We start from the raw sequence: 19246 nt of genomic DNA on the forward strand, positions 1-19246 counted from the left end.
TTTACTTGTCCATATTTCCTCTTTTAGATGTCCCTATTTACTTGTCCATTTTGACAAATCAAGAAAGGACAAAAAAAAAATTCCTATTATACCCTCATTTAAACTTCCCCCAACATTGATTAGTTATCTTGAAAAAATTTATTTTGGAATCATAATTAATAAGGGCAAAATTATAACTTTACTATGCTAATCATTGTTGCCTTAATATGTGTGTCATTTCTAAAGTGGACAACTAAATAGGGACGGAGGGAGTATTTAACAAAATCAGAAGATTGAGTTACCTTCAATTTAGAATTTGTAAATACTTGTTCGCACGTGATGTTTACATCAAATCAATTCAACTTATCATAATTATATGATTTAATAAAGTTAAAATATATTATGTGATTGTTATGTATTAAAACACACGCCAATCATTCATCTGATTGATGTAATCATGTAACCGGCGTATATGTCTTTTCATAAAAATATTAGATAATATATTCCTAAAGTCCTCTAAAATAACACAAAAGAATACTAGGTAATTGATATTTCAACTATTCATTAAAATAGTCTTATTAATCCAAAGGAAACAAAAAACAAGGGAAGTAGAGTACATTCACCGATTAACATGGATTATACTAAGATAATTTGATTTTCAACCTTTAATCAGAGGCATCGAGTTTAAACCTCTAGTCCGAATCCATATTTAGTCCACTCCGATGTTATATTACCAGACACCGAGCTGAAAATTTCGAAGAAAAAAATCTCTACCTAAAACGACGACGCTTTATTTCATATCCATCTTCTTTTTCACCTGTTCTGAAAATACCGCTAATCTCTTCCATCCTCAAGGGACATTGGTGATGCTAGCACTCAATACTACGTCGTTCTCTTTGCTACCACAAAACCCAAAACCATTTTCTCTTTCTAGGGTTTCAAGCTTCATTTGCAGAGCATTTACCAAATTCCCCGGAGACTCAGATTCCGACGACTCACCGGATGAAATTCCCGGCCGGAGGTCCAATTACTCCGGCGTCAAGCTCGAAGAAACAGTTGATGGCAAAACCGGAAAGCTCCGACTAGATTCATGGGTCAGTTCCCGCATCGACGGAGTTAGCAGAGCTCGTGTTCAGTCTAGCATCCGCTCTGGCCTTGTTTCCGTCAATGGTCGTGTCACTGATAAGGTCCCACTGCTTTCCACTCAAATTTATACATATACTATCAATCTTTCAATAATATTTGTTTTTCTGGTTTTAGCTTGGTACGAAGTTTAAGAGGTAAAGAGACTTTCAAATGTTGTAGAATGTACCAAAATATTATTTAATTTCATAGTTTTAAACATGTCACGTGGAAAATTGAAATTGAATTATTGCAAGAAATGGATTTCTACTTGATATTTGAAGTCTGTATAAACATATCTTAAGGATTTCGCTGGCTTAAAATTTTGGATTTTTCTCAGTTTTGATGGTAAAGATTCGATTTTTACTTTGCAGGTCTCACATATGGTAAAAGGTGGAGATAAGGTTGATTGTACAATAGCTGATTTGAAGCCTTTAAGAGCTGAACCAGAGGATATACCATTGGATATAGTGTTTGAAGATGAGCATGTTCTTGTTGTTAACAAGCCTGCTCACATGGTAAACTCTAGAATAATCTACTTCCCTCCATTTCAATTTGTTTGTCTGGTTTTGACTTGGCTCCGAGGTGGTGAAAAAAGAAAGAGACATTCTTTTTGAAACGGACTAAAAAGAAAAGTAAGACAAACAAATTGAAATGAAGGAAGTAGTTGTTTTAGGCTTGTTATGCATCTTTCTTTGATGGAACATTAATTTATTTTTTTTAGCATGCGAATGGAGATATTCAAGCATTTGACCACAGTGGAATCACCTACCGTAGTTCTTTTTTATGGTGTCTTGTTCGATAATCGATATCTCCATTATGTGCTCTTGGATTAGAGGGATTTGAGAGTTTTATTTTGTTGTCCATTTCTAGAGCACAAGTTCATTAACCATGTAGATACTCATTGTTAATCAGGAAAGAGAACTCTGATACATGAAGTTCGACGTAATAGTTCCATTCTGGATGTCAGTGTACTTGAATCATTTCCTTAGTTCTAGTAATGATACATATTGATTGAAATTAATAATGTGGATGTTTGAACTACTACTTGACTGTTATAGAAAAGTTCAATGGGATTTTTGTTTCAATGCAGGTAGTTCATCCTGCACCAGGAAATGCTACTGGAACGCTTGTAAGTGGTATTCTTCATCACTGCAGTCTTCCTACTATTTCATTTCTGGGTGAGGAAGTGCTTTCTGATGCGGAGGATGCTTCTGATGATGAGTTGAACGTGTTTTCTGGCAATCGAAGTCCTAATTATGATGACTCTTCTGTTATGTGTGAGTCATCTGTTCGGCCAGGAATTGTGCATAGGTTAGACAAAGGAACAAGTGGATTGCTTGTTGTAGCTAAGGTGATTCCTACTTACAGGCTCTGAAGATGGGTAATTCATGTCTAGTTATCTCCTTTACCTTTTAAGATATGTGTGCTTGTGTTACTAGACTATCTTGCTTAGTTTAAATATCTTTCATGTTGTCTCTACAGAACGAGAATTCCCTTGCCAGTCTAGCTGAGCAGTTTAAGAAACATACCATTAAGAGAGTATACGTCAGCATTACTTGTGGGGTACCAGCTTCAGTCGCAGGACGCGTTGATATTCCAATAGGTCGTGATTCTAATAACAGAATCCGTATGGCTGCTATCCCTGGGACACCTAAAAGTGGAAAATCCCGTCATGCTGTCAGTAGGTGCTGGAAACTCTTTCATACTTTAGTTTTCTTTGCAATGCGTTGATTAGTATTTGAATGTCAAATTCCACAGCTCCTTCCCTGCTCCGTTTAGATCCACCTCCACAACCCCACACACACAACGCACGATCACCCCAAACAAATGTGAAATCCTTGTGGAAAAGGTCTACTTGCTTCTCTTCAAAATACATGCTGATGTGAGTCTTCCAGTGACGAGTAAATCAAGTAATATTTTCAGGTATAAAGTAATTGAAAAACTTGCTAGGGGTGGCTCGGCATTGGTTGAATGGAGGCTAGAAACTGGTCGCACTCATCAGGTACACAATATCACATGAACTTTTAGTTACTCATGACAAATTTTCACTCTTCTGCCCAATCATTGTCAACTTTATGCTTTGCCATCTTGATAATACTACGTTCTTTCAAATCTCAAGCATATGTGCTTCAATCTTTCTAGCCCATTATTCTTAGCATTTGGTTTAATGAAACAGATACGTGCTCATGCGAAGTACCTAGGTATACCTCTTATGGGTGATGAAGTGTATGGAGGTACGAAGAACATGGCCCTTTCGCTTCTTCAGCCTAAAACACCACCAATGTTTCATGGGAAACTTTCACAATTGGTGTCTCAAATTGACAGACCTTGCCTCCATGCTTTAACCCTCGGGTAAACACTGAATATTATGTTGCATCAATTCTGCATGACTAAATACATGTATCAGTATCGATATGTGACTTGATTTGCAGATTTAGGCATCCATTCACAGGCGAGAATATACATTTTACGCGGTTACCTCCTCCTGATTTTGCTGAGATATTAAGCTATCTACGTGCCATTAACACTGAGAAGGTAACTCATCCAAATTACTTCTAATACTAATAATTCCAATCCTCAAATCTCACATTTGGTGATGTGAATAATTTACTTTCAGGTTTTATGAATTCAACACAACATGATACATTGTTTTGATTGAATGTCCATGTAAAAGGAGCAGCAGATTCTTTGATACTAGTTCAACTAAATTTTCTCATGCGCTGACATCTCGAACACAGTTTTGATAATGTAATAGATAGCTATAATGAATTTATTCTTTTTTGTTGTTATATAGTTAAATTACTCTCCTATATTTAATCAGCAGAACTCGAGAAGGCGACACCTGAAGAAGTATCATTCTTTTGCGAGTTTCCTGTTTGAACTATCAAATATTTGTGTTTCTACCTAAACTATCACTGACTATTTGTCAAAACACGCCTTGAAATTAATGAGTTTCCTTATACTTGTGTGTTTTTGTACCATTATCTCTCCTTTTCATTTTCCGAAGAACATTACAGTAAATCAGTCTATAAAACCTATCACCATGCAATAGATAACATAATTCAAACTCTTATTTCTAATACATTTAGCTGCCAACTATTCTGACCTAACTAGACTACCACAACGGTATATTCAGAAACCACAAATATGCATTAGTTCTTCATAACCGGCAAGCAAATGGCCTGCGTATATGTTAATGGAAGTCTGGAAAATAAGCATCACATCTGCCCCAGAAGTCTAAACAACCCAAGCAAGCACCATTCTCCACAACTACAATAAGGTTGGGATCCATTACCCCTTGTAACTCGGCCTAAATATCTGAAACGCAAGAAAAAGGTGTCATAACCAAAGTGAAAATGCATTTTCCATAAAGGCAAATACAGATTCTTTCACAGTTTACAGCTAAAGTGCTTACATTTGGATATAGAGCAAAATATATTGATCCTAAGAAAGTCGTGCATTTTGTGTAATAAGGAGAATTAAGGGTAGCATGCTATAATCCAAATCGGGAAGGCCCTAACTCAGCCAGGATTAATACAAAATCCTAACATCTCTTTGCTGAATGCAAGATGAAAGCTTTCTTCTTCTCTCTGGCTATTAGAGTCAAAGAAATGAATTGCATTCAATTTGAAAGAGAGCGAGAGAGATGAAGTTGGTTTTTTTCTAAAAGATGGTAGCACTTGAGAATTTGATGCGACACTAGCATGAGGCCCTAACTGTCTCACAGGCCTATTTCATTGCTACCATAGAGGAATTGAACAAGTGTTTGCAAGTAATCACAAGCCTATAGGTAAACGGTTAGGGTTGTATTGATTATTAACTCGTTCATGTGCACAACATACTTTTCACGATACTTGAGACCATGTTTTAATCATCAATAAGCATATATCAAGAGAAAGTTGACTGTGAGGAGTTTTAAGCTAGATATTTGAAAATAATTTCCAAAATGAAGATACCTTTTTGAAAGAAAATTAGCTCTTGTATTCACCAACATGCATCCACTTGGTAGATGACCATTTGTTCCCTTTAATCACAGGGCAACCACCTGGAATAAAATTGTTAAGTTGCACAGATCAAAGTTGTTAGAAGACTAAAAGAAAAAATTAGTTCTTTTAGGGAGTAAAATCAGACATCCACTGCCCAAGACAAGAAGAAACTGACAAAAATTAAACTGTTTGCTACAGGTAAACTTGCATCTTTTTCTATCAGAGTTCTTCTAGGGAAGGAAGGAAAGGGGAAACATTTAAATAAGGTTTAAAGGATGTTAATAGTGGGAGATTAAGGAGAAAGAGAAGCACCATGCAGACTTGACGGATCCAAAGTAGCATCAGGCCGCATGCTCCAGAAAAGCAAAGCATCGCCCATCTTTGGTTTGACAGAGAGCCCCCCTTTGGCACATTCTGACAACTCATTCCACCCAGGACTAGAACTGAAGTTTCCCTTTGCTGCTGGGAAAACAGTCTCACCCCCTTCTTCAACATCTGATCTGCATATGCCCCAAATATGCAAATAAAACAAGCAATCACTGTGTATTCCTTATGGATGCGACTTAGAAAAAATTCAGAACTTTTACCATATCTATCATGTAATTATTTGAGGAATCATAAATCTTACAGATACATGAGAATAGTAGCTATGCGTTGGCCCCCATTTTTGGTGTTGAAGTCGTCAAGAAAGTAGTCATAATGAGGCTCATACTTCTGTCCAACTTCATAATGTAAAACTTGTAAACCTTCTCCATGTTCTGTAAACAAGCTAAGCTAATCAGGGCATTCACAAGGGAAGAAAAGCATTATTATGATCCTAACACAGGATGAATACACGTCTGCGCAGAATCAATCTTCATTTCCCTTAAAATTAACATTAGTGACTCTCACAAACAAAAATAGGATCACCTCCTCACGTTTTTGTGTTGTGAAGAGGAAAACCAAACTAGTAAGATCATATTTTGAAGGCCAGGCAAAAGAACAGCCTAAGATATCCCTAGACAGGACAATATATATTTAAGTTCTGCAACTAACATGAATAAAATGGAATGTAAAAATCCTAAACCTCACTTGAGTTAAGCTTAACTATCTAAACCTTCAAAATTAAAGTAATAGAAAATTTTGAAATTTAATGATTACTACTCAGAAGTTTTAAGTTACAACCATTGCTTCTTATAAAAGAACAAATAAAGCACCTAATCGGAGAATGTTTCCCATATATAATTTTTTAATAAGAACTTGTGGATGACAATGACAACAAAGAGTTCATACGCTACGATTTTGTATGGTATCGCACAGTCCTCGTACCTGCAGGAATGAATGTATAATCTGCTATCCTCTTCTCAATATTTCTGATAATTTTATCTCGCCCCCTCCTCAAAAACATTCCCGAACTTGTACGAACCCTGTTATATAAAACTGTCAGAACATCAGTTCCATAGAAAAAACCTTTGTTGTTCGGACTCTCAAAAAATGATGCCGCTCAGGTGTCGTATCCTACAAAAAGGCACTACTTTTGGAGGATCCGACAAACATTCGGTTTCATTTTTGAAGAGTCCAAGCAACATAGGAAAAAACAATTCCCTCTTCCATCCTATTTCAGATGACACCATTTAATCCAACACAAATTTTAGAATATTAGTAAGATTTATCTACTTTCTGATAGCAGTGGAAAAGAGTAAGTAGCGATCGAAAAGTTAACACGTTTGGAAAACATCGCTCAAATTTAGTTCTTAAACTGTGTAGAAGTTGCATAAAATAATTAGTACTATTAAATAGGATGGAGGCAGACATTTTGAGGTGTCTTCAAACTGAAATAGTATCAGATATTGGTTTGGAATGAAGGGCAAAAAATATTATAGATGACGAAGACTTAAAAGATGCTGGTTGTGGCAAACTGGCAATTAATGGAAGTAAAGAAATTAGCAATACAAACCTGCTATCTTTACTCTGACCGGTTTTGCTATCAACAACTGATGACTTCACCATGTGAGGCTTAGCTTGATTTATTAAGTATTCACATTCTTCCTTGGACTGTCGAAATGCAAACCACATTGTCACATTAAAACTTTTCCATTTTACAATACCTTAGTGAATCACAAAAGTAAACACATGTTATAATTAGTATGATCTAACACACATCCAACCTCAAATTGGTTGGGTATACTATATGAATACTTATGCTTTATTTTGGTATGTCTATTCTAACGCTAAATAACTAACCTTTAATTCAAATGAGTGGTTCTATAAAATTAGCACGGGTGTTTCCCCATTCCCTAATCAGATGTTTGGAAGTGAGCTATACTCCACATGGAGCCAAGCAAGTGTATGGCCTTTCCTTTCCATTTGACCTCTTTTCCCACATGACTAGGAATGCTCAGTGACAACCTCTCAATTTTCACCAACTGCCTCTCTTGTTACTAATGTGATCGCACCAATCATGTTCAAGTAAGCTCACTAGATCTCACCTTACACGAGCATACAAATCTCTAACCAAACACCATAACTAATTTTATAGAACAACAATAACAAAACCTTAGCTCACTAGATATTCTCATGCTAAATAATAATTAACCTACAATGCAAATGAGCGGTACTATAAAACTAGAGGCTCTCTAAATATCACCCTTACGCGAGCATAGAAATCTCTAACCAAATACCAGAACTAAAGCAATGTAACAACAACTACTAAACCTTAGCTCACCTATAAGGATATTTTGCTAACAATTCAGTAGACAAATAAGTAACAATTTAACAAAATCAAACCAAAAATGTCAGAGATTATGGTCACATAATGAAGAGCAAGAGCGAAACGCTCACCAAAAAATTGTGGTAAACAAACGCACGAGGCTCCCAAGATAAGATCTCCGTCCATTGCTCGCCTCTTTTCCCCAGTCCGTCACCTTCCCCTCTGCAAATGAATCTCCTCTACTCAGACATACAGTCCAACAAAAACTCATTGGATCGGAAGCAACAGTTAAAACATACTCCAAGCATATAAAATCAGTGCAATTAATCAATTCTCCGAAATCCAAAACAATATACGTACATGTCTAAGTTGAACCGCTTGAACTTGATGTGATCCTGAGCAGTCGACGACGACTCATCATCAGAACCAACAGGAAGATTGAAAATGCCAAGAGCGAGAAGCATTAGAAGCACAACTGTTAGCATCAGAAGCATCGAAAGTACTAAAACCACTGTCGATGATCTCTTCCCTTGGTGCCGATTCAACCTCCCCTTCGCCATTGCTTCACTATAATCTTCACCGAAACCCTAGATTGATCAAATTTAATGCAGCATTCGTTTAGCAAATAAGAGTATTTCCCGGCAACGGAGTTGCTTTTTCCGGTGAGAGTTCGTCGAACGGAAAAAATGAATCGGAGAAATTGAGAAAATCGTATAGGAAGTCTTATTTGACGGTGAATTGTAACTTGTAAGAGAATTTATATTTTTTATGTATTTTTAGATTATGCTGGAAGAAGATTAAAAATAACGGTTTACGTGAAATGACAAATTAGTCCTTTCTGTTGTTTTTTCAAAATTACCTGATTGGGGACTGAGCTTTCGTATTTTGTTTAAAAAGGGATAAAGGGGTTTTCGAAATAGAGCACACTGAATCTAGTTCTCTTTCTCTTGTTTTAATAATATTTAATTAAATTGATTACTTGATGAACGCGCACCAAATTAAGTCATAATTTCAGTAGGATAAAGACATTGACGGTAAAAACAATTTTGATTCATGCTTGTGCTCGCGATAATATCTTCTGCTTCAAGTTAAACGCTCATCAATCAATTACATGAGTATATAATCAGAAACCATAATGTGAATTAACATCTTAAAGCTAACTATTTCTTAAAACCCAATCAATAGCTTTAGTACGAACCCAGGCTTTGTTACATTATGGAACTTTTCGAATAGTTTAAGGGCCTCTGCTATGTGGCACTTAAGCTTATGACCATTAAACAGACAAGGTTAAATCCCTACACAAACCAAACAAGTCTAAAAATTCTCTAATCCTGTTTCTGGAAAGTACAAGTATAATGAAGGTTGAAAGAGTAATGAAAAGATTATAACGATTACAATTGTATTGCATAATCTCCACGCGGAAGAGCTTCACTTGTTAAGGTTCTTGAACTATCACTGTACATTTCACAACACCTGCACAATTAGCATAGCTGAATATCATTCAACAATGGAGAAAAGAAGGGTGGATGGGAGAGTGAATTGAATAGCACATCAGGATTGTAAAGTAACCCAGCCTACGTAGTGATGGAGTCGGAATTTTTACTAAGGGGTTCAAGAATATGAAGAAGCAAAGAGGATTCAACATCTACTATATTTATACATAAAGAATAATTTTAGCCTTGCAATTTTCCGCAGAATCCCATGCCCCTACCTGACTCTGCCCCTGAGCCCCCCACTAGTACTTTGATTGTTAAATTGACATTAACAAGCTTCAAACAGTAACATCACCCTATTATTACTGAGGAGGGGACTGAATTTTCATTTGCGAGCAATAACCAAACTTTGCGAGCTCGTGAACATGATTCTAATTCTCCATCTCATTGGTCTACTTTTAATTCTACACGAGGAAAGCTATTTACTCCAAAATAAAGCTTCATTTTTCGAATGTCAACCTACATTTACAATTTAGCTCTGCTAACTATGCAGTGAAAAGTACTAGTAATGTATAGTAGATACTATCAAGTTTGATTGCAAAGAAGACATACATTCATCAAATAAACATGTCTAACACTAATGACAATAGTTCCAACTTCCAAACTTTCTTCTTTTTTTAACGTTGAAACTGCATCTTGATTTTATAGGCACTTGAAAAGAATCTTTGTAAAAGAGTGGGGAGATCCTGAACTAAGGTATGATTCCATTTTCCTTTGACGACAAAGAAAGTTACAATAGCTTATTCCATTTGGAAGGTTTTTTGTTTAAGACAGCTTTTCGTTCCCTTACTTTTGAGTCTATCAGCTGCAACAAGGGCTGCGGGAACGAGTGATGTGCTTGCCCCGACCGATACCACCATTCATTACCGTGAACCAGCCCCTCTTCAGTATAGGCAGGTCTTTCTTTAGAACAGATTCATTCCAGAACAGAAAACCAAATTGAGAATCAGAATCGAGCTTGGAGCCTATCGCTAGAACGAACAACACACCAGCGACCAGACTTGCTACGCTAGCAGGGCTTGTGGGCAAAGCAAGAGATCTTATTTTATCCTTAAGGATAGGGGAACTAAGCCTGACCTTTAACTACAAGGGTTGATCTTGGAAAACCAAGTTTAGAGAGCTAAAAAGATAACAAATTGCTATCATTCGGACAAATTCATGATATTGCGGTGAGAGGAAGGCACACAACATATCAAATTGCTATCATTCTCCTTTTTCTGATTGATTTATGTGGTCATCCATCGACCTTTTGAAACGGACACAAATTTATTAGTGTTTCCGGTAATGCATTTATATCCAATGTAGTGAAGTTCTGCTAATTGTAACTTTCCTGCAAAATCAACCTTACTTTATTCATTTGAGTTCCATTGACCAAAAGTTAATCTGTATTAAAGATTTTAAGTATGTACCAAAAGTCGACCAATCGGCATCTAACTTGAATCCTACTTCAGATTATCCAATCACCCAATCAGTTCCAATTCAAGAAAATAAATGTAATAATGTTCAACGCTAAAAGAAACTGAAGTTAATGTCATCCTGTATATGGTAATGTATCTTATAGATAATGTTCTGAGAAAAACATGTTATATGATGGGTGTGTATTGAGGGAAAAAAAATTGACTAACCAGAATATCAAGGAGTATTTGAATTGCCACGTTGCTTTTCGATTTCTTGCTTTTGTTTCTCAGCAAGTTTATCCAAAGCAGCTTGCAGAGCATCCCGGCCTCCAATAAGCAACCTGGTGATGACTTCTGGATCTCTCTCAAATCGTGCCTCCTCGAACTCCTTTCGAACATTTTCTCTGAGTACATCACGCCACAGGTTGCCTTGAGAGTTGGCCCACATAAAGAACCGGGTAGCACGGATGACATCTCGGTAGAGACTTAGAGCCTCACGGCGACTGCTAGTGAGTCGCTGTCTATTTAGGAGCTCGTTCTCGTCATCATCAAGGCTCTTCTCCTTTTTGACCACATGTCTATCCAATAATTCCTCCATAGTGTCTGGACCATGGTGCAGAAAGCGACAGTGATGCAAGAGACATCTTGACTCAAAACTATGATTCACAGCAGTTGAAAGATTTCGGAATTTTTGGATATTAGCAGTCATCTTTCACCTCAGTGACTTGGCTGGTAGGGGCAGAGAAATAAGACTTTAAAGCAGGCATATTTTATCAAATTGTCATATTTCACAAGAAAAAGCCAGTAGATCAAAGTGAAGTGAAAGAAATGATCCGAGTTAAAAACACGTTTCTTCAGAATGTACCAACATCCATACAGAACAGCCTTAAGTTTCTTAAGAATGCTATCAAACACAGCAACCGAAAGAGAACAGAAGGGAAAGAAGTGGTGCATGTCTTGTGGTATGCAAGATACTAGGTGATGGAAATAACTCCAACTGACTCTCAAGACCCCTTTTTGGGATAAAATAAGAAACAAACTGTACTCAAGATACTACGTGATGGAACAAATACGCTAGCATGCTGGCATGTATCTTACAAAAGCAATTTCATTCGAACTTAGAACACCTTTCTACTGCGATGCCACTATAGGACTAGAGATACAACGAAACCAAAAAAAACGACTTCTCTTTTTCATTTGACCGCTGTGTAGAGAAAGAGTTCCAGGTCAGACAATGGGAGGACTACCGGAGAATCTACATACTCGTTCCATTCAGTTTAATCAAAATTCAAGTTTTAAAAGTTGCTAACCATAGATTTCAAAGCAAATATATTATTGAACACCACAGAAAAAAAGAAAATTAGCAGCAAAGAACCAAACTTTGGCACACATTAAAAGAAAAAAAATATGAATTAGAATATAAAAAAGACAGTTCGATGCACTAAGCTCCCATAGCAACACATACTACAGCAATTTATTCTTCCCTAGCACTTTTTCTAACAGTTGACAATATGATTGAGCATAAAAACTGGATAAACACAATGTAATCAACATCTCAGTTAAATCAAACACAATATTGGCAATTTGGCAGAGCATAATACAAATAAATTTGACATTTCTCAGAGAAAAAAAAAAAAAAAACAAGAACAACGTAGCTTTTATTGGTTCACAGAAAAAAATCAACTCAAAGTTCGCAACTTTAATATCATTCAGAAAGAGATACAAAGCAGAAACAAATAATTAAAATATGAAAAAAAGAACGTATTTTGAGCCCTAATTAGAGAAAACATTTGAGATCTAACCTGTTATAGAAATCTGCAAATTACTGACTGGAATTAATGAAACTTTGTTGTTGGCAAGAACAGTTTGGGCAATTAGCATTCTATGGAGGGAAGAGAAATTGGAAAATAGGGTTGGCAATTTCGGGTTTGAAGATGGGTCAAAATTCAACCCGTTCATATTTCATATCAGATTTGTGGACTGATACTTCTCGTTAACTTGACATATCAATTTTATTAATAGTAATATTTTAATATTGCTATTAAGTATGTTATATATCATTAATTCATTATTATAAGATTAAGATTCTAATTAACAAGCAATAATAACTAGTTATTTGTGTATTTTAGTTAAGCAAGGATAAATAAAAGAAGGCATAATACGAATGATTGAAAATAATTTATATATATAGAATAATAAAATTACTAAGTACTTGCAAAAATATATAAAAATTATGAAGCTTTAAAATATCTACTTGTAATTCTATATTATCACTTCGTGATTACAAGTATTATCATTTCTACGCAAATTAAGTATTGGGACCAAAAACATTTTTAATCCAACGTCTCAAATGCCAAACAATATTATCCCTAACAAATTCTAAGAACGTTTCACATGAAACCTTTTCCATTGAGTCATACGGTATCGTCTTCAACTTCCAATCACTTTAACGCCATTGATTAACATCGATTCTTTGAGCTTTACATAACGTTGTTTTAATATTCAGATTTTGATAGAGGTAGTTGCAAATCCTTTATTAATATAAGTTTCACTTCTTCATTAGATATATTCATCTGTATAAAAGATTATCAGAATTTACTTTTCAATAATTTGGTGCAATGTAAATGTCAAAGGACTATAATTTCGTTATTTACAAACAATAATCAACACGGGTTAGGAAAAAAAAATTGTTCTAATTTTAGTAGTATTAAAACCATTCCTAATTCGAAAAAGAATTGGATTAGTTTTTTTTCTTCAATATTTTTTAAATTAAATTAAATAAATTATTAGGGTTTCAAAAAAAAAAGTGTTTGGGGTGGAGAGTGGGAGTGGGGTGGGGTACATAGGTTAGTAGTTAGCAGCAAATTCCTGAACACAGCTGAATCCATGGCCGTCACAAAATCTATGGCACGCTTGAATTTCTGCCGCTATTTCCTCAGTTCATTCTCTTCTCAGAGCAAATTTAGATTCTTCAGCTCTGTTTCAACCTCTGAGATCGCTGCCGCCGGAGGAGGCGGCGGCAGTGACGGCGACGGTGAAGGTGAAGGTGAAAATGGGGGACCCATTTGCCGAACTGAGGTGTTATCTGAAGAAGAAGCTCAAATAGCTGAAAAGATTCATTCTTTAATCAAAGATCATCACCGGAAAAACCCTACAGCTACTCCTACTTCCATTCCCTTAAACCCTAACATCACTTTCCCAACTCTCTCCTTCGATTTTTCTAGTATCTCCGATAACCGGTCCATTTCCCCGCCGGTCGTCAGCCGGGTTATCGAGAAATGCGGGTCGGTTCGTCATGGCATCCCATTTTCACAGGCTCTAGCTTTCTTCAATTGGGCTGCAGTTCGTGATTCGTGTGGATCTTTCTTAAACCCTGAGCCTTACAATGAAATGATTGATCTTGCTGGAAAGGTACGTCAATTTGATGTTGCTTGGCATTTGATTGATTCAATGAAGCTGAAAAATATCAAAATACCAATTGAAACTTTTTCGATTTTGATTCGTCGTTATGTTCGTGCTGGTCTTGCTTCTGAAGCTGTTCATACGTTTAATCGAATGGAGGATTATGATTGTAAGCCAGATAGGAATGCTTTTTCTATAGTTATAGGGATTTTGTGTAAGAAAAGAAGGGCAGCTGAAGCACAATCATTTTTCGATAGCTTGAAGGATAAATTCGAGGCTGATGTTGTGTTATACACTAGTTTGGTTCATGGTTGGTGTCGAGCAGGTAATATATCCGAAGCAGAAAGGATTTTTCGAGATATGAAGGATGCAGGGGTCCAGCCTAATGTGTATACTTATTCTATTGTGATTGATGCATTGTGTAGGTCGGGGCAAACTACTCGTGCCTATGATGTTTTTTCGGAGATGATTGATGTTGGTTGTCAACCTAATGCTATTACGTTTAATAACCTTATGCGTGTCCATGTAAAGGCAGGGAGAACAGAGAAGGTACTCCAGGTGTATAATCAGATGAAGAGATTATCATGCTCTCCTGATGTTATCACGTATAACTTTTTGATCGATGCTCATTGTAGGGATGAGAATCGCGATGAAGCTCTTAAGGTGGTTAACGTTATGGCTAAGAAACGATGTGAACCAAATGCTTCTACTTTTAACCCTATTTTTAGGTGCATTGCCAAGGCTCGTGATGTAAATGCTGCTCATCGATTGTATGCCAAGATGAAGGAGTTGAACTGTAAGCCTAATACAGTGACGTGCAATATATTGATGAAGATGTTTGTGGAATCAAAATCTACTGACATGGTTATCAAGCTCAGAAAAGAAATGGACGAGAATGAAGTAGAGCCTAACGTGAACACTTTCAAGATTCTGATTTCCATGTACTGTGGGATGGGACATTGGAATAATGCTTATAAGTATTTCAGAGAAATGATCGAGGAGAAGTGCTTGAGACCAAGTGAGTCGGTTTATGACATGGTTCTAAAACAATTAAGGAAGGCAGGGCAACTAAGGAAACACGAAGAATTGGTAGAGAAGATGGTTGATCGGGGATTTGCTACTCGTTCTGTGTAAAAGGCATTTGGAATGTAGAACATATCAAAGCTTGGAGGAGAGAAGCCTTTTTCGATCTTGTATTGGTACTCCACTCTTTCACTTTTGTCTACTTACTGCTGGAACATTTCAATCATAGTAGCGAATTCATTTTCCTTTTAGTAAGTTAAGTGAAGATCGTTTTTCTTTCTGCTGAATGATAACTTAATGAGAAATATCACGCATCTGTTGATCTTGGATAATCAAGGTAAAGACATTAGAGAGTATTTGATCTTGCAGTATAGACTTTTAACTCACATAGGGATGTTTTCCCTTATAAATTTTCGAGTACATTGTACAAGATTTTGCTTCTTTTTGCTATGTAAGTCAAAGAAAGATCAGATGTATGGATCCACTTATCTTGAAATAAAGTTTAGCATAGTACATTGCATAAATGACATGTCAAATTATATTGATAGTGTAAATAATCTTTACATTGTCAACGTATATAACTTAATTTAAATCCGTTGGATCGGACCTTTTCAGGGGGCATTCGGGGTGGTCATCTGAATCGCTAGCCGCGGCAACGATCTAAACGACTGCAGCCTCTGTGATAATGATTAGCTGGAGTTTTTGTTTTCTTAGCTCCAACACTAAGATTTAGTGGAAGTTTTATGTATTTTTTGCTGCCTGAAACCTCTGCAGAGCTTGAAAATGCGACAAGTAAAATGAAGCAAACAGAAATAACAACGTTAATGTTTTTGTTTCCACTTGTTGAAGCCATTTCTTGGTTATGTTTTTTTTTTGTGTGGATATTAGAGACTAAAAATTCGTTAATATTTATACTAATGTTCAATTCTATTAATATGTAAAAATAGCTTAAGGTAGTACGAATTTTGAGGAATTCCATTGAAATTTGGACAAAGATATTTCTTATTCCCTTTTCTCGTAATGTTTTGTGGTTTGTTAAAATTTTGATACTACAAAATAAAGGTGAATCCAAAATTTTAAAGATCAATATTATTCAAAATTTTGTCGATCCGATGTTACTAGCTTTAGTTTTTGTATTGAAACCTCATTTTATTACAAATGTATGTTTTCATCAAAATAATAAGAAGAAAATAAAAAATTTAAAAAAGAAAGAAGAAAATATACGTCTGAAAGAAAAATAGCTAGTACTAGTGAAAGAGCGTATATTCTATAACGAAATTAAAATATTTTGAGAACTCTACAGAGATCAAATTAGTTCTTAGCGAGCAAATTATATTTTTTAACTTCTATCATTCACAAATTCTCAATCCGACTTGACCGACACGTATCTCTATCATTCACAAATTCTCAATCCGACTCGACCTATACGTGTCTCTAATCTCTATCATTCACAAATTCACAATCCAACTCGACCTACACGTATCTCTATAATTCACATAGGTAATCTTTTAAAAAATAGTCAAAGTTAACCTAATATTTAGCAATGTTAATTTTTTTTTTACCAATAAGTAGAATATCAAAAGTAATATCATACATTTGGAGTATTTCAAATCTATTTCATCAAATCAAAATAAAAGTAATGGTTCGGTACATTTTTTAAGTAGAATGCCAATAACTTCCTATATTTGAATGTAGTTTATAAATCTATTTGAAGTGAAAAAAGAAAAAGAAAAAAATGATTTGTTTTACTTTTTTTTCATCAGATGATTTGATTTACTTGGGCTCTATTTTTGGCGCTTAAATCAGATGCTTTTGTGGGCTTAAAATATTATTCACCTTGCGCGATAGTTAAATTTTGAAAATATAGTTTGATATGTGTAATCGGTCATGATATGGTGCCCCATGCAAAATAAGAAGCGCGAATTTGAATTTCTTCCCAAAATAAAAAACAAATTTCGAAATTGATTGACTAATTTGTTTATAAGAATGTGTATGTTACTATAGAGATCGAGGGGAAACCGATTATTAATGTATAATCGAAGAAGCAAATGATTTATTAATTCCTCATGTTTATTTCACATATACATGAATTGATACATAAATCTTCGAATAAACCATAAATCACATAGTATTAAATTATATTGATAGTGTAGATATTCTTTACATCTTCAACGTATATATAATAATGACGCGAATCGACCATTTTAGGGTTGGCTATCTACATCTTTGCGGCAACGAGTTAGAGCACTGCATCCTCTGTGATAATGTTTATGTGGATTTTGTGATTTTTCACCGCTAGTACTATGGTTTGGTGGAAATTTTATATGTTTTTTGCTATCGGAAACATCCTCCGCAGAGCTTGAAAATGCGATAAGTAAAATGAAGCAAAGAACAATAATAACATTAATGTTTTTGTTTCCACTTGTTGAAGCCATTTCTTCGATATGTTCTTTTGGTGTATATGGACATTAAAAGTTTGTTAATTCTTATACTAATGTTCAATTCTATTAATATGTAAAAATAGCCTAAGATAGTAAGAATTTCGAGGAATTCCGTTGAAATTTGGATAGAGACTAATATTTGTTATTCCTTGGTCTCAAAAACAATTTGTGGTTAGTTAAAATTTTAACCAAAATTAGTGGTGGATAAAATATACAGACTTAAAATTTTTATACGGGGCATTAATAGTTCCGTATATTTGTAATATTGATATATTTTTGGTCTTTTTTTGAATTATAGTCTATTTTAATGTTTAATTTTGTCCACAATTTAGTATATGAAATGCTAAGTCGTTTTCCTCTCTATGATAAGCAGGGGTGTGCATTCGGTTTTTTGGTTTGGTTTTATACTATTCGGCTTGGGTTTTTGGTTTTGATGAAGTGTAACCCAATCCAAACCAAAATAAATTTGGTTTGGTTTGGTTTTTCTCTTTTTGGTTTGGGAGTTCGGTTAATTGGTTATGTCAATAATTAGAAACATAACAAAGTTATATTTGCAATTTGGAAAAAATAATATATATATATATATATCACAAGCAAAACATAAAACACAATACTTAAAAGTATATCAATTATAGATGTCCAAACATAAAAGGTAACTAAAAAGGGACAAAAGTGGTTAAGTGCCCACTTGGATTGACTTATTTTAGGTGCTTTTAAGCCAAAATAGTTTTTAAGCAGTTTTGAAGTGTTTGGGTAAAGTTAAAAAGTGTTTATAAACACTTATTTTAAAGCCAAAATAACAAAAATAAGTCAAAAGCCATAAGTTAGAAATATATAACTTATAGTCATAAGCCAAAAGCCAATCCAAACAGGCATTAACTCCAACTTATATATATATATATAAAATTCGATTTTTATTTTTCTAAATCCGAAACCAAACCAAAAAATCAAACAAAGTAAATTATAAATCCAAAACCAAATCAAAAAACCAATCCAAATTAGAATTCGGTTTGATTTGGTTTGGTTTTTCGATTTAATCCTTAATTTGAGCAAAGATGAGAAGAAGAGTGTTCTCGCCTTTATGTTATTACACGTGAAATAAATTGACGTGATGAACTTCTAATTGTTTTTTTAAAAAAAAGGAAGAAGAGAGAGACTATGAACATCGTTTGAATTGACTTAAAAAAAGTAGTTCTTAAGTCAAAAATAAAAAGTCAAATTTAAATAACCATTTTAAGTCAAAAAATAAAAAGTATTCCCCTACTTTTGGTTTTAAACTTGTTTTAAGTCATTTTTAACTTATTTTTTTAACCTTAACAAAAACTTCCTAACTTATTTTAAGTTATTTTTGGCTTATTTTAAGTTATTTTTATATTTGTCAAATACTTTTGAAGTAAAAAACTGACTCAAAAATAGGTTTGACCAACTTTTAAGTCAATCCAAACACCCTTTAAAGTATGAGGGTGGACCAAAAATGTACTAATACTATAAATATGGAGGACCATTAGTGCTTCACGTAAAAGAACAGAGATGATATTGAATCTAACCCAAAAATAAGTGGTCGATTTAAGATTTTTCTCAAAAAAAAAATGCAGCAATAAATAAATCAAGAACCAACTTCTCATGTCAAATTTGTGAACATTGTTACATAAGAATAAAGTGTTTTGTTATTGATAAACGAAAATGTTAAACTCAATAGTACAAATTATTA

General features: G+C 34.8%; 4 protein-coding genes across 5 annotated transcripts; 2 read left to right on the top strand and 2 right to left on the bottom strand.

The window, feature by feature from the left end:
• The first annotated feature begins 577 nt into the window (after positions 1 to 577).
• Positions 578 to 4069, top strand: LOC102581156 (RNA pseudouridine synthase 2, chloroplastic). 2 transcript variants are annotated; one of them, XM_015306427.1, is made up of 9 exons: positions 578 to 1166; positions 1476 to 1619; positions 2195 to 2455; positions 2587 to 2785; positions 2863 to 2953; positions 3028 to 3106; positions 3281 to 3456; positions 3537 to 3639; positions 3722 to 4069. In XM_015306427.1, exons 1-9 carry the CDS (start codon positions 846 to 848, stop codon positions 3728 to 3730), a joined length of 1383 nt encoding a protein of 460 aa, XP_015161913.1. In that variant the 5' UTR covers positions 578 to 845; the 3' UTR covers positions 3731 to 4069. The 2 variants fall into 2 exon arrangements, with proteins under 2 accessions (XP_015161913.1, XP_006342081.1); XM_006342019.2 differs by lacking the exon at positions 2863 to 2953 and having other exon boundaries at positions 581 to 1166; positions 2587 to 2789.
• A 59-nt stretch (positions 4070 to 4128) lies between these two features.
• Positions 4129 to 8553, bottom strand: LOC102580816 (probable prolyl 4-hydroxylase 3). Its single transcript, XM_006342018.2, has 8 exons — positions 8140 to 8553; positions 7911 to 8001; positions 7027 to 7124; positions 6399 to 6496; positions 5719 to 5848; positions 5403 to 5590; positions 5061 to 5149; positions 4129 to 4422 (listed from the first exon to the last, which is right to left on the bottom strand). The coding sequence occupies exons 1-7, from the start codon at positions 8337 to 8339 to the stop codon at positions 5076 to 5078; spliced, it is 879 nt and encodes a 292-aa protein (XP_006342080.1). The 5' UTR covers positions 8340 to 8553; the 3' UTR covers positions 4129 to 4422; positions 5061 to 5075.
• A 389-nt stretch (positions 8554 to 8942) lies between these two features.
• On the bottom strand, positions 8943 to 12666 carry LOC102581492 (uncharacterized). The gene is made up of 3 exons (XM_006342020.2): positions 12472 to 12666; positions 10898 to 11398; positions 8943 to 9252 (listed from the first exon to the last, which is right to left on the bottom strand). The coding sequence occupies exon 2, from the start codon at positions 11376 to 11378 to the stop codon at positions 10905 to 10907; it is 474 nt and encodes a 157-aa protein (XP_006342082.1). The 5' UTR covers positions 11379 to 11398; positions 12472 to 12666; the 3' UTR covers positions 8943 to 9252; positions 10898 to 10904.
• An 811-nt stretch (positions 12667 to 13477) lies between these two features.
• LOC102581822 (pentatricopeptide repeat-containing protein At1g20300, mitochondrial-like) lies at positions 13478 to 16006 on the top strand. The gene is made up of 2 exons (XM_006342021.2): positions 13478 to 15270; positions 15710 to 16006. The coding sequence occupies exon 1, from the start codon at positions 13556 to 13558 to the stop codon at positions 15203 to 15205; it is 1650 nt and encodes a 549-aa protein (XP_006342083.1). The 5' UTR covers positions 13478 to 13555; the 3' UTR covers positions 15206 to 15270; positions 15710 to 16006.
• Positions 16007 to 19246: the final 3240 nt, after the last annotated feature.

This window comes from Solanum tuberosum, unplaced genomic scaffold, assembly GCF_000226075.1.
Source record: "Solanum tuberosum cultivar DM 1-3 516 R44 unplaced genomic scaffold, SolTub_3.0 scf00032, whole genome shotgun sequence".
NCBI lineage: Eukaryota > Viridiplantae > Streptophyta > Magnoliopsida > Solanales > Solanaceae > Solanum > Solanum tuberosum.

Excerpts from the sequence above, each read along its gene's own strand:
- LOC102581492 (XM_006342020.2), bottom strand. The coding sequence starts at position 11,378 with ATGACTGCTAATATCCAAAAATTCCGAAATCTTTCAACTGCTGTGAAT.
- LOC102581156 (XM_015306427.1), top strand. The coding sequence starts at position 846 with ATGCTAGCACTCAATACTACGTCGTTCTCTTTGCTACCACAAAACCCA. Across the intron at positions 1,167-1,475 it reads ATGGTCGTGTCACTGATAAG|GTCTCACATATGGTAAAAGG; the intron begins GTCCCACTGCTT and ends TTTACTTTGCAG. Across the intron at positions 2,786-2,862 it reads AAAATCCCGTCATGCTGTCA|CTCCTTCCCTGCTCCGTTTA; the intron begins GTAGGTGCTGGA and ends CAAATTCCACAG.
- LOC102581822 (XM_006342021.2), top strand. The coding sequence starts at position 13,556 with ATGGCCGTCACAAAATCTATGGCACGCTTGAATTTCTGCCGCTATTTC.
- LOC102580816 (XM_006342018.2), bottom strand. The coding sequence starts at position 8,339 with ATGGCGAAGGGGAGGTTGAATCGGCACCAAGGGAAGAGATCATCGACA. Across the intron at positions 5,591-5,718 it reads GCTACTATTCTCATGTATCT|ATCAGATGTTGAAGAAGGGG; the intron begins GTAAGATTTATG and ends GGGCATATGCAG. Across the intron at positions 5,150-5,402 it reads GGATCCGTCAAGTCTGCATG|GTGGTTGCCCTGTGATTAAA; the intron begins GTGCTTCTCTTT and ends ATTTTATTCCAG.